Source organism: Podarcis tiliguerta (genome assembly GCF_965153285.1).
Source record: "Podarcis tiliguerta genome assembly, chromosome: Z".
Classification (NCBI taxonomy): domain Eukaryota; kingdom Metazoa; phylum Chordata; class Lepidosauria; order Squamata; family Lacertidae; genus Podarcis; species Podarcis tiliguerta.
The window spans coordinates 2,883,041-2,896,496 of NC_139553.1; the positions used below are offsets into that span (position 1 = coordinate 2,883,041).

Here is a 13,456-nt window from a genome sequence, read left to right on the forward strand (position 1 = left end):
CAGGAATAAGCTTTGACCTCACCAGAGATGGGGGTTCCGCTTGACTCATTACCTGGCTCTTTAGTATCTTCGGATTCCACAGGCAAGGGCCTGTCCGGTTCCTTTATTTTGTTGGAAGGAGGTTCTGTGCCCTGGTCCGGCTCAATAACTGCTCCTCTCCAGCTGCAAAAAGAGAACTATTCAAGGAAAACTGCCTGGGTTCTGCTGTCACAGCAACGTCAGAAAGATGCACAACAAAGGCTCAATCAAGGATTGGGGTGCTGCATACCCAAATATAGATGCTCCTCTTTTCCCGGGGGTGCAGATTTCTCCGCACAAAAGTCTCTTAAATGGTTCTCCCTTACTGCCCCTTATGCCCAGAACACTCCCAGGTCCTCTGTGGTGCCAGCGTGTAGCTTCTCCTTAGTCTCAGAACTTAACCCCCAGCTGAACTGAAGCCCAGGCATCTGTCACTAGATGTTTTCCATGTTAGCTTCACATCTCCATTCCTGCTGCTCCTGCGGTTGTCTCTCCTAAAGGGTCGAAATGTGTGTTATAACTTTCTTGCAACCAAGCAATGCTCCTCCAGCCAACTACCTGATGACGGACTTCTCCGTTTTTTGTTCTTTACCAGCCTGGCCAGCTTCTCCCTCCTCCTTGGCTGCTTCATCTGGGAAGTTCAACCTCGAGTCTCTCCATGGTGGCCTGATCTGCAGGTTTGGAGGTCCCCGCCGGACAGGAAGCTGCTTCGGAGGTTTCTAAGGAAATGGAGCAGAGGAAGAAAACAATGACTTCCCATCTTCCCATACACACCTACACATACCTGTAAAAAGCCACTTGCTTTGTCACCTTTGGCAAGACTGGCAGGGAAGTAAGGGGAGACTTGGCTCTATGCCCATGTCTGTGACCATATCTGCAGGGCTGGGATAAACTAAAACTGCCCCTACCCTTCCCTTCCCCTTTCATCTGTTGACAGGGAACTGAACCCAGCTATTTCCTAGTTTCTCAGGACAAGAAGCCACACTGAGTCCTGGCCTTATTACTAGCCTCCATTTGCTTCTTTAAGATGAGAGGCTTCTCTCATCAGGCCAGAAGAAAACAGGCCAGTAATAGTGATGCCACTGTTGCAGAAATTTATGTATAGGTTGGGGGGGGTTGCCCCTCCAGCAGATATCATGCACATGCAGCCCACTACCAAAATCAGCACAATAACTTTTGTGGCTTTTGTGATTTGTCCCCACAAAACACTTCATCACAGATTCTTCCTCTCTATCCAAAGGGCCTCTCCAGCACAATACCAAATGTAAGAATTCACTGATAAATGTATCTATGTACTGACTCACTGGGAAAACTTCAGAAATTCATATAGACACGTGAGCTCAGCTCCTCAGCAGACAGGTAGCCGTTCCAGAAATAACAAACCCAGATGAAGACAAAAGGGTGTGATTAACTTGGCTGGGAAACAGGGAAATGTAAATATCTCTTTTGTTCCACTTGATGGGTGTTTGGTGGAGGGCAAGGGGAACCATGGGGCAGGGTCCAAGATGTTCAGATTACTGCCACAAGACCTCCCCTTTCATGATGTAACCGGGATGTATTAGTGATGTGGTTTTTTGGGGGGTGTAACATGGGGATTAGCAGCTAATAAAAGTTTGGGTTCTCTTTTGTTCGGGGCTTCCATCTTGTTCCACCTTGTGGCAGGTGGGAGTCCTGTCACGACAGTCTTCAATAAAGACCAAGCCTACTGGTTGCTGTTTTGCTCTGGTATTCCCGGCTGGTGTCCTTGTTTTTTGTCCAAGGGAGCCCTCAGATTTCTCCATTAACACCACCTATTACCATGAAAAGGATCTGAAGCTCTGTGAGGGTCCCCCATGCCTGGAAATACAGGCAAGACTGGAAAATGGAATGTGCCTCCTATGAAAAGGGATGGAGCATGAAGCCATTTGCACAGCCCTGCCTCCAAAGCAAAAGAGAGTCATAATTGCACCACCCAATGAGACAGGATAGGGTGCTTGCCCCCCCCCCCCCGCAATCCTGCTTAACTTCAGACACAGGGAAAATTCAAGACATAGACCACTTCTCTCGCCCACTTTGCCAGAGAAGTTGTATCCCAAGTGGACCTGAGCTTCCTTCAGCAGCAACCTCTGACCACACTAGGTGACACACCAGTGGCCCAGGGCTTGAGGGACAGGGCTGTCACCCAAAGAGTCTTGCTTACGTGAGTGGTAAGCATGCAAGACTTCGTCAGCAGCCTGCAAAAGACACAAGGTGGAGTCCTTGGCTGGGAGTCAAAGATTAAAGATGTGAAGCAATCATACAGGGCCTTTCTTAAACCTCAGTCTCCTTTCTGAGAAAGGTGCTGGCAAAGAAGCCTAGTCACGAGTCTGGCATTTCCTCAGATTAATGGTTAATCAAGTTGTGTTCCAGACAGCCTTGAGAAGATAGGCAATGGTAGAAAACACAAATGAAAACCACCCTCTCCTGTTCTTCCTTTGTGGTAAAGGTAAAGGGACCTCTGACCATTAGGTCCAGGCGTGGCCGACTCTGGGGTTGCGGCGCTCATCTCGCTTTACTGGCTGAGGGAGCCAGCGTACAGCTTCCGGGTCATGTGGCCAGCATGACTGAGCCGCTTCTGGCGAACCAGAGCAGCGGACGGAAACGCCGCTTACCTTCCTGCCAGAGCGGTACCTATTTATCTACTTGCACTTTGACGTGCTTTTGAACTGCTAGGTTGGCAGGAGCAGGGACCAAGCAACAGGAGCTCACCCTGATGCGGGGATTCAAACCGCCGACCTTCTGATCGGCAAGTCCTAGGCTCTGTGGTTTAACCCACAGTGCCACCCGCGTCCCTTTCCTTTGTGGTAGGGTTGTTGTATTTTAGGTACTCGTAAGAACCTAAGAAGAGCCCGCTGGATCAAGCCAATTGCCCATCTAGTCCAGCATCCTGTTCTTACAGTGGCCAAGCAGGTGACCTAAAGGGAAACCAACATGCAGGATCTGGGCGCAAGAGAACTCTCCCCTTCTGCGGCATCTAGCAACTGGTATTCAGAAGAATTACTGCTTCACTGGATGACCCTCGAATTCTAGTGTCATGAGGAAAGGGAGAAAAACTCCTCTCTATCTGTGCATGATTTTGTAAACGTCTGTCATGTCACCTCCACCCTCCTCCACCCTTGTAGCTTGCAGCAACCAGCATTTAGAAAAATTGTTGTATCCAACTGTGGAGGCAGAGCTTAGCTGTTGCGGCTAGCAGCTAATGATAGCCTTATCCTCCATGAATTTGTCTAATCCTCTTTTTAATCCATCCAAGCTCATGGGAAGCACTTCCTCCTGTGGGAGATAGTTCCAAAGTTTAACTGCCAGTGGTGCATGCTCTAGTTATCTCCTGCTTGGTCTACTGCAATGCACTCTTCGTGGGGCTACCTTTGAAGGTGACCTGGAAACTACAACTAATCCAGAATGCGGCAGCTGGACTGGTGACTGGGAGCGGCTGCCGAGACCATATAACACCGTCTTGAAAGACCTACATTGGCTGCCAGTACGTTTCTGAGCACAATTCAAAGTGTTGGTGCTAACCTTTAAAGCCCTAAACGGCCTCGGTCCTGTATACCTGAAGGAGCGTCTCCACCCCCATTGTTCAGCCCGGACACTGAGGTCCAGTGCTGAGGGCCTTCTGGTGGTTCCCTCATTGTGAGAAGCAAAGCTACAGGGAACCAGGGAGGGCCTTCTCGGTGGTGGCGCCCACCCTGTGGAATGCCCTCCCATCAGATGTCAAAGAGAAAAACAACTACCTGACATTCAGAAGACATCTGAAGGCAGCCCTGTTCAGGGAAGTTTTTTGTGTGTGACATTTTAGTATATTTTTGGTCTTTGTTGGAAGCAGCCCAGAGTGGCTGGGGAAACCCAGCCAGATGGGCAGGGTACAAATAATAAATTATTATTATTATCATCATCATCATTTGCTGCGTGAAAAAGTACTTTATTTTCTCTTCCTCAACCTTCCAACATTCAGTTTCACTAGATGTCCATGCGTTCCAGCAGTATGGGAGAAATTAAACTTTTCTGTATCCCTTTCTCCATGCTATGCATCGTTTTACAAATGTTCATCATGTCACCTCTTACTCACCTTTTCAAAAGGGAGCATTACTAAAGGAAGTCTGATATAAAACACACATTTTAAACAGCACAATTAGCCAAATAATAAAATAATATCATACGCTTAGATACAGAGGGTGCCTGCTGTGTGTTAGGCTGCTACCCCCCAACCCTCTAAATTCCAAAAAAAAAGACATTGGGGAGAGAATTACTTGAAGTGAAAAATCCCCCGGATTGGCATCAGCATTTTGTGGAATTGGAAGAACTGCCTGATTTGCTGGCTTCAACCCAGGGACCTCCATATAAGTCTTTTGTTCCTCTGAAGCTCTGCTGGTTAGACCTGGAAAGAGAAATTAACCGCAGTGAATGCCACCTGATGCAACATAATGAAATGAACGTCCAAGACTCCTGGTAAGATCTCATCCAGTTAAACATGTTTACATGCTGGCTCCAGGCTTACCAGAACAATAAACAAAACCATGGAAACCAAATCATTGTGCCCTGTCCAATGTATCTTGCTCCCACAACAAAAATCACCCACCAAGAAGAACTAGCATAATTTCTTTTTTCCTTACAAATTAGCCCAAAGAGCTGAGACTGGGTTTGATCTTTCGATTCATTCATTATTGCAGTCAGGACTAATGACAGGGCAGCAGGTGCAGCTGGGGCCCAGCAGTCCAGAGGGGGTACTCACTAACTTGAACATGTTTTATGTAACATATTAACAAAATATGTATTTCATCTTCAATGCACGCACAATTCCAAAATAATAGCTTGCAAACTTTTGCTGTGAACTATGCATCAACAGCAAGTTAGCTCCGTCAGCAGAGCAAGAGACTCTTAATCTAATGGTTGTGAGTTCAAGCCTGCACTGCAGAGGGGTGGACTAGATGACCCTTGTGGCCCCTTCCAACTCTACGATTCCCCCCCCCCATTGCCGTTTCTATATATTCTATTAACTTTGTCTGCCATTCTTACTTCGTTGGTATTTTATCTTCCCTCTATCTCTGAGCATATACCATCCATGCAGCTGTAGTAAGCATACATAAAAAGAGATTTGTGGTCCCTGGGTATATTTTCATCTGTTATGCCTAAAAGAAAAGCTTCTGGGGTTTTAAACATTTTTTTCAATTCATCATTTCCCAGAAGTTTTTAACCTTTTTGCATGTCCACCATATATGATAAAATGTGCCTTCTTTTTTCTTTACATTTCCAACAACTATCAGTTTTAGTTTTATACATCTTAGCTAATTTACTTGGCATTAAATACCACCTATAGATCATTTTCATATGGTTTTCCTTCAGTGTGTAACATGCAGTAAATTTTAGATCTTTTTTCCATAATTTCTCCCAGGCACTCATTTCTATATCATGCCCTTTATCCCTTACCCAATGGATCATATTTTTTTAACCCATTTTACCAATTCATTTACCCAACGAATTTTACCAATTCATCTTTTGTCTCCCATTCTAATAGTAGTTTATACATTTTAGAAATTATTTTTTCTTTACTATCAATAATCTCTCTTTCAAATTGTGAACTTTGGGTCGGAAAACCCCTTCTTTTGTCCAGTTTTAACACATCATTTATTTGATGATACTGTAACCAATCCATCACCACTTGTCCAAGTCCCTCCTTTTTAAAATCTTACTACTTCTGAAAAGTCCAAGAGTTCTCTATAAGTTGCCCAGTGTCCTTCCATGTTACGCCAACTCTATGATTCTATGATTTCTGAGTATTTCCAACCGTCTACGAACATTCACTTCTACGCTTTGACAATATGATAGCACAGTCTCATCTTACGATGTGGGTTTTCGTAAGTGAACACCATGCGAATACAGTCATATCTCATGTTACGTTTGCTTCATGATACGTTTCTTCAGGTTGCGTCCCACGGCGACCCGGAAGTACTGGAAAGGGTTACTTCCAGGTTTCGCTGCTCGTGCATGCATGCAAAATGACATCATGCACATGCACAGAAGCAGCAAATCACGACCCGCATGTGCGCAGACGTGCAGACGCGGGTTGCGTTCTTTTCAGGTTGCGAACAGGTCTCCGGAACAGATCCCGTTTGCAACCAGAGGTAGCACTGTACAATGAAGTACAAGTTGAATGTTTCAAGTGTTTGACTAGTTCAGCAATGATCGTGTAGATGCTTATATGCTTATACCACTGATAAAAGTCATTAGGATCTTAACATCCTCAGCAGGTACAAAACATCACATTTATTATTGACACCCAAATGAGATCATGAATTTGTTTTACATCCCATGTAAATACTTTTTAGCCAATAAGCCCTTGATTAGGGAGGCCTGGGGTGGGGATTTTCACCGTGGTCTAAACTTGCATTCAGCACCGCTGATTACAGTAGCACAAAAGAAGCAAAACAGCCTCTGAAAATAAGCAAAGATCCCCTTAATTTTTCTCCAGTGGTTGCTGCTTTAAAACTGGCCTCCCACCAATGAAGGGCCTCTTCCTTTTGCATACAGGACCCTCTCTTTGTATAGAACTTTCCAAACCTGTCCTGAGTTTAGGATGAAAGCTTTAGTTGCTTTTTAAAAATTACAAATTACAAATCTGCAACCTTGCTAAGCTGCAGAAAATCTAAGTAAGTTAAATAGACCTACTTTTCCAGGGTTCGGACATGTTTGCGTAAGTGATGACTCCGCAGACAGCCAGAAAGGCGAACAGGAAGAGGATCAAGCTCCGCTGGAGGCGCGACAGCTGCTTCCATTTCTGAGATTGGAACAATAGAGAGAGAAATCAGAAATGCAAATATAATAACTGTGCTATTTATATAGCAATAAATAAATAATGCCAAAAACTCACGAGTCTAAATCAGAAAAGAACCCTAGCTCATTACATGAATGCATTGACAGCACATGCCTCCTTGTGAGTTTTCACAAGCTGCACTAAACACTTCCCAGTTTGTATCTCCCTTTTCACTCTACACAGAAAAGCAAGGATGAATCTCTGAAGCAATTATGTAGACAGTGTTCCTTTACCACATATGAAACTTTACAATAAGGGTGGGCAGACTTCAGCTTTGCTGGATCCACTTTGCTTTTTTACTGGAACCCCAAGATCGACCGTATCAAAAAACAAAATCTTAGAATGAAAGACTTCTGAGCCCAGGAACTTCTTATGAGCACCATAACTGAGCAGAGCACACAGCCCTTCTACATAAAATATCCACTCTGGGTTCCCGCCTCCCCAGTTTTCAGTATTTCAGCAATATTTGGGGTAAATTTGTTGATGCCATTGTTAGGAACACAGGATCTTGCAACATTTAGTGAGTATTATAATAAAGGAAGAAAAACTTTTCTCTATCCACTTTCTTCATACCAAGCATCATTTTATAAACTCCTATCTTGCCACCTTTTATTGGCTTTTTTTTCTAAATTAAAAAGTCCCAAATGCTGCAAACTTCCCTCATCGGAAACTCACTCCACCCCCAACCCCCCCAACTGATAATTTTGGTTGCCCTCCAACTCTACAATAACATTTTTGTGGTAAGGCAACCAGAACTGTATGCAGTAAATTTTAAGCAACTGGGAGTGAGAAATCATTCCTGGTGTTCTTCAGATTGCCCAGAGATCTAGCAGTGGATCCCAATCTACCTACAGATCCTGACTTATTTTCTGCCCCACTCTGATCTATAGTATAATACAGTACATACACCCCCCCCCCCCTTCTAGAAGGACTTAAAATCTGAAATTTAACTGTTGGGAGGGAGGAGGGAAGGGGAAAGGAACAAACTGCAAGCAAAAACAGTTAAACAACTTAAATTGTACTGCAACTGTGGAGAAAATGTTAGAGCAGATGACCAGTCCTGCTGGCTCAGACTGACCAATCCAAGACTCGGTTCCAACAGAGGCCAGCCAGAAGCCTCCTGGAAAGTCCGAAACAGGAAATACAACAGCCTCCCTGGCCTCTCTCTGTTGTATGCCTCCAGCATCTCCTCCAGCTTCTGAACACAGATCCTAAATAAAAACCACTGATGTAGTTCCATAAAGAAGTAAGAAGAATCCAGCTGAATGACACGAAAGGTCCACCTAGTGCGACATCCTGCTTCCAGCAACGGCCAGCCAGATATTTCCAGAAAGCCCACAAGCAGGGCAGGAGGGCAAGAACCCCCTTCCCTCTGGCACTCAAGATGCACACTGCCTCTGAACATGGAGGTTCTATGCAGCCACCATAGCTATTCCGCTACGGAGGGATTAGAAAGGAGAGTTTGTCCCACGCGCCTGCACAACTGCCCTGATTTCACTGCACTTGGGCACCTCCCTCTCTTGTCAGCATCTTGCCTAAAACAAAAAACAAAAAATGCCAGAGATTCCTCTTACGTACAACAGCACAGCTCATGAGATCGGGATCAAGGCCGCTTCTTGACTTTTTCATGGCTTAACTGCAACAGCTGTCTGAGGAAAACACAGAGCCAGTTCTCTGTTCAAAGTTTCTTTCTCGAAAAGGAAGCTGCCAGGGCTAATGCCACCTCTCTGTTTCCTGTCGCACCCCAGAGGTCTGCCTTTTGTTGTTGTGATGATTCAGTGGGGAGAGAAAGGCACCCTGCCTACACCTTGAAGGTACAGCACCTGCTGCCAGCATCATGAACTGATGCAAGTTGCTTTGGAGAATAAATGTTGGTCTGAAAATCAAGGGGAGGGGGGAGAATAAATAGGAGAAAAGCCAATCAATGACTACCAATTGTGATGGCTGTATTGAGCCACCAGATTTCAGAGGCAGCATGGCTCTGGGTATCAGTTGCTAGGAAGCAACAATGGGAGAGGGGAGTTGTATTTATGCCTCACATGTGGACTTGGGTAAGTGGCTGGCTACTGGGGGAAGAGGATGCTTGACCTGACAGGCCCCCTCTGGACTGATTTAATTATCAGAAGAACATAGGAGGAGCTGGGCTGGAACACCTGTGTTCAGAATATTAGATACTAGCAGAATCAAACTTGGGGGGGGGGGAACATGCCTTTAAGGCTTCCTCCAAGGCTTCTGGGGGGGGCATCTGGTTGACCACTGAGGGAAGCAGGATCCTGGACTCCATGGACATTTGTTCATATACCTATCTTTAAAAGCTGGAAGGAACCCAGCAGGGGCAGGAGTCTATTAATCTAAAATGAAAACTCCAGGTTTGTTTTCAAAACATGTAGGAATTGATATTCTTATAAATTGTTACTATTAGTCCAGTTTCCTGCACCTATGAGACTCTTCCTGTTCTTTTTATAACCCTGCCCTTTGAAGGAACAAAGGTAAACACACCAACATTTACTATCCATAATATTACCCTTAAAAAAAAACACCATTCAATCAACCATTACAATACAGTGGTACCTCTGGATGCGAATGGGATCCATTCCAGAGCCCCGTTCACATCCTGAAGCGAACACAACCCACATCTGCGTGTGCGCGGGTTGTGATTTGCCGCTTCTGCGCATAACATCATTTTGAGCGTCTGCGCACGCACGAGTGGTGAAACCCGGAAGTAATGCATTTCGTTACTTCTGGGTTGCCGCGGAGCGCAACCCGAAAATGCTCAACCCGAAGCTGCTTCAACCCAACGTATGACTGTAACAACAACAACAACGGGAAGAAGAGCAAGCAGAATCCAGCCCAGCACCTCCTCCACCTGCACTCTCCCACACCCTTTCCCCACAAGGTGATTGACAGCTGGTGCTGATGTCGTGATTAGGAGATCAAGCTAGGACCTCAGAGGTAAAGGTAAAGGAACCCCTGCCCGTACGGGCCAGTCTTGACAGACTCTAGGGTTGTGCGCCCATCTCACTCAAGAGGCCGGGGGCCAGCGCTGTCCGGAGACACTTCCGGGTCACGTGGCCAGCGTGACGAGCTGCATCTGGCGAGCCAGAGCCGCACACAGAAACGCCGTTTACCTTCCCGCTAGTAAGTGGTCCCTATTTATCTACTTGCACCCGGGAGTGCTTTCGAACTGCTAGGTTGGCAGGTGCTGGGACCGAACAACGGGAGCGCACCCCGCCGCAGGGATTCGAACCGCCAACCTTTCGATCGGCAAGCCCTAGGCACTGAGGCTTTTACCCACAGCGCCACCCGCGTGCCCAGGACCTCAGAGACCAAGGTTCAAATCCACACTCACTCATGAAGCTCACTGGGTGGCTTTGGGACAGTCACTGCGTCTTGGCCTAACCTGCCCCACAGGGTTGCTGTGGGAATTAAATGAGGAAGTGGATCACACTGCATGCTTTATTATGGCACTCAGAATCATGTACCTTGAGGTCCTTGGAAGAGAAGGTGGGATATGAAAGCAATCAATCAATCGTTCAGTCATTCTACAACAGTACATATGATTCAGAAAAGTGGGACAGAAATCCAACCAGTGCAGCTAATGCAACCATTTCAGACTGCAGGGAAGGGGTCAGAGGAAGTCCCTGCATTTCTCACCTGGCCCTACAACTAAATCTAAAGGGCTGCCATACGGAAGAGGGAGCAAACTTGTTTTCCAGCTCCAGAGGGGAGTACTTGAACCCATGGATTCCAGTTACAAAAAGGGAGATTCCGACCAAAAACCAGGAAGAACTTTCCGTGACAGTAACAGCTGTTCGACAGTGGAACTGTCTCCCTCGGGAGGTGGTGGACTCTGTGTGGTCATCTGTCCTGGATACTTTAGCCGAGATTCCTGCGCTGCAGGGGGCCCGGCTGGATAACCCTAGGGGTCCCTTCTATGACTCTTAGCTGCTCCATTTAGAGCCTGGATAGCTCAGTTGGTTAGAGCATGGTGCTGATAACACCAAGGTTGCAGGTTTGATCCCCATATGGGACAGCTGTATATTCCTGCATTGCAGGGGGTTGGACTAGATGATCCTCAGGGTCCCTTCCAACTCTATGTTCCTATGATTTGGGTTGGACTGGTGAAGTTGGAGGGGGAGAGTCGTAACCACCCTAAGGACTATGGCTATGCAATGCCCACCCTGGGGGCTTCCTGGCTTTCCAAGGCTTGACGCATGCGCCCTGCGCGGCACTTCCCACCCCGGCCTGAGGAGGGCAGAGCGCTGCGGCCCTCTCCGCGCACCCCACCACCTGCCCCGACTCTATGGCTTCTCCCCTCACCCGCCAGCAGGAGCGCCTCCGCCAGGCCTTGCTGTTGTTGTAGCCGCCGACGGCGGCCGCCGCTGCGTCGAGGGCTCCGCCGGGGCTGAGGGTCACGGTGATGAAGTCCCGCCTGGTGGAGGGTGGCAGCGGCGTCGAAGAGGAGGCGGCGGAGGAGTACATGGCGGCGCGGGCAATGGCCCCTCAGGATCCGCGAGCCGCTCCTCCGCCGGCTGCCATGTTTTGCTTTTTTTTTCCTCGCGTCCGCCGAGCCCGTCGAGATGACGGCGCAGAGCGGCCGCTTCCGCGTCTGCGCTCTCCCTCCGTCGTCCGCGGGTGGGTGGGGAGGAAAGCTCTATGGTTATCACCTTAGCAACAGCGCCCAGGGAGCGCCTGGGAACAAGGCCGCGGAGCCTTTCTCTATTTCCCCTGTGGTGAAAGGGTTAAAAGCGGCCCCGCCAGCAAAAGACTGTTTGCCATAGCCAATAAATCACAAGCGCCTTCTTAAAAGGACATTGCTGTTTTGCGCCATGCCCGCTAGAGGCCTTGTTTTATTTATTGCCATTTTATATACCGCCCTCCGCTCCAAAGGATCTCAATGGTGTGGGGGCATGGGTCTCCCTGTTGCAGGAATTTATGTATAGGTTGGGGGAGGTTGCCCCTCCCGCAGATATCATGCACATGCAGCCCACTATCAAAATCAGCACAATCACTTTTGTGACTTTTGTGATTTGTCCCCACAAAACACTTCATCACAGTTTCTTCCTATCTATCCCAAGGGCCTTTGCTGCACGATACTAAATGTAACAATTCAGTGATCAATGTATCTATGTACTGGCTCACTGGGAAAACTTCAGAAATTCATATAGACGTGAGCTCACTCAGCAGCCCCTCTGCCTGAGTGATAATTCCTGGCATCTTAATACCTGAGTGCCAGACAGGTAAGGATTCCAGAAATAACAAACCCAGATGAAGACAAAAGGGTGTGATTAACTTGGCTGGGAAACAGGAAAATGTAAATATCTCTTTTGTTCCCTAGCCGGAATTAAGTTTGCCGGAAGAAATATCAACAACCTCAGATATGCACATGACACAACCTTGATGGCAGAAAGTGAGGAGGAATTAAAGAACCTTTTATTGAGGGTGAAAGAGGAGAGTGCAAAATATGGTCTGAAAATATGCAAAATATGGTCTGAATCTCAACATAAAAAAAAAACGAAGATCATGGCCACTAGTCCCATCACCTCCTGGCAAATAGAAGGGGAGAAAATGGAGGCGGTGAGAGATTTTACTTTCTTGGGATCCATGATCACTGCAGATGGTGACAACAGCCACGAAATTAAAAGACGCTTGCTTATTGGGAGAAAAGCAATGACAAACCTAGACAGCATCTTAAAAAGTAGAGACATCACCTTGCCAACAAAGGTCCGTATAGTAAAAGCTATGGTTTTCTGAGTAGTGATGTATGGAAGTGAGAGCTGGACCATAAAGAAGGCTGATCGCCAAAGAATTGATGCTTTTGAATTATGGTGCTGGTGGAGACTCTTGAGAGTCCCATGGACTGCAAAAAGAATGGGCATATTTTTATTTACAACACTATCCATTCTGAAGGAAATCAGCCCTGAGTGCTCACTAGAAGGACAGATCGTGAAGCTGAGGCTCCAATACTTTGGCCACCTCATGAGAAGAGAAGACTCCCTGGAAAAGACCCTGATGTTGGGAAAGATGGAGGGCACAAGGAGAAGGGGACGACAGAGGACGCGATGGTTGGATAGTGATCTCGAAGCTACCAGCATGAGTTTGACCAAACTGCGGGAGGCAGTGGAAGACAGGAGGGCCTGGCGTGCTCTGGTCCAGGGGGTCATGAAGAGTCAGACACGACTAAACAACAACAACAACACACTTGATGGGTGTTTGGTGGAGGGAAAGGGGAACCATGGGGCAGGGTCCAGGATGCTCAGATTACTGCCACCAGACCTCCCCTTTCATGATGTAACTGTGATGTAGTTTGGGGGGGATGTAACGTGGGGATTAGCAGCTAATAAAAGTTTGGGGGCTCTTTTGTTCGGGGCTTCCATCTTGTTTCACCTTGTGGCAGGTGTGAGTCCTGTCGCAACAGTCTTCAATAAAGACCAAGCCTACTGGCTGCTGTTTTGCTCTGGTATTCTTGGGGGGTGTCCTTGTTTTTTGTCCAAGGGAGCCCTCAGATTTCTCCGTTAACATCCTTCTCGAGGCTTTGTCCTCACAACAACCCTGTGAGGTATACTACGAGAGATTCTGGCCTGAGTGGGGAGCTGAGCCCTGGTCTCT

The 13,456-nt window shown here is 47.1% G+C and overlaps 1 protein-coding gene across 3 annotated transcripts in view; it reads right to left on the minus strand.

The window, feature by feature from the left end:
- The window catches only part of MAN1B1 (mannosidase alpha class 1B member 1), a 29,339-nt gene extending 17,757 nt beyond the window's left edge, over positions 1 to 11,582 (minus strand). The window contains exons 1-5 of one of the 3 annotated variants that reach the window (XM_083423060.1): positions 11,168 to 11,582; positions 6,703 to 6,811; positions 4,287 to 4,414; positions 577 to 737; positions 53 to 162 (exon numbers count right to left, since the gene is read on the minus strand). In XM_083423060.1, the coding sequence (XP_083279186.1) occupies positions 53 to 162; positions 577 to 737; positions 4,287 to 4,414; positions 6,703 to 6,811; positions 11,168 to 11,329 (670 nt within the window). In that variant the 5' untranslated portion in view covers positions 11,330 to 11,582. Of the gene's footprint in view, positions 1 to 52; positions 163 to 576; positions 738 to 4,286; positions 4,415 to 6,702; positions 6,812 to 8,428; positions 8,780 to 11,167 lie in introns of those variants that run through there. The other 2 variants (XM_083423062.1, XM_083423061.1) reach the window with 2 other exon arrangements.
- Between the last annotated feature and the right edge of the window lie 1,874 nt (positions 11,583 to 13,456).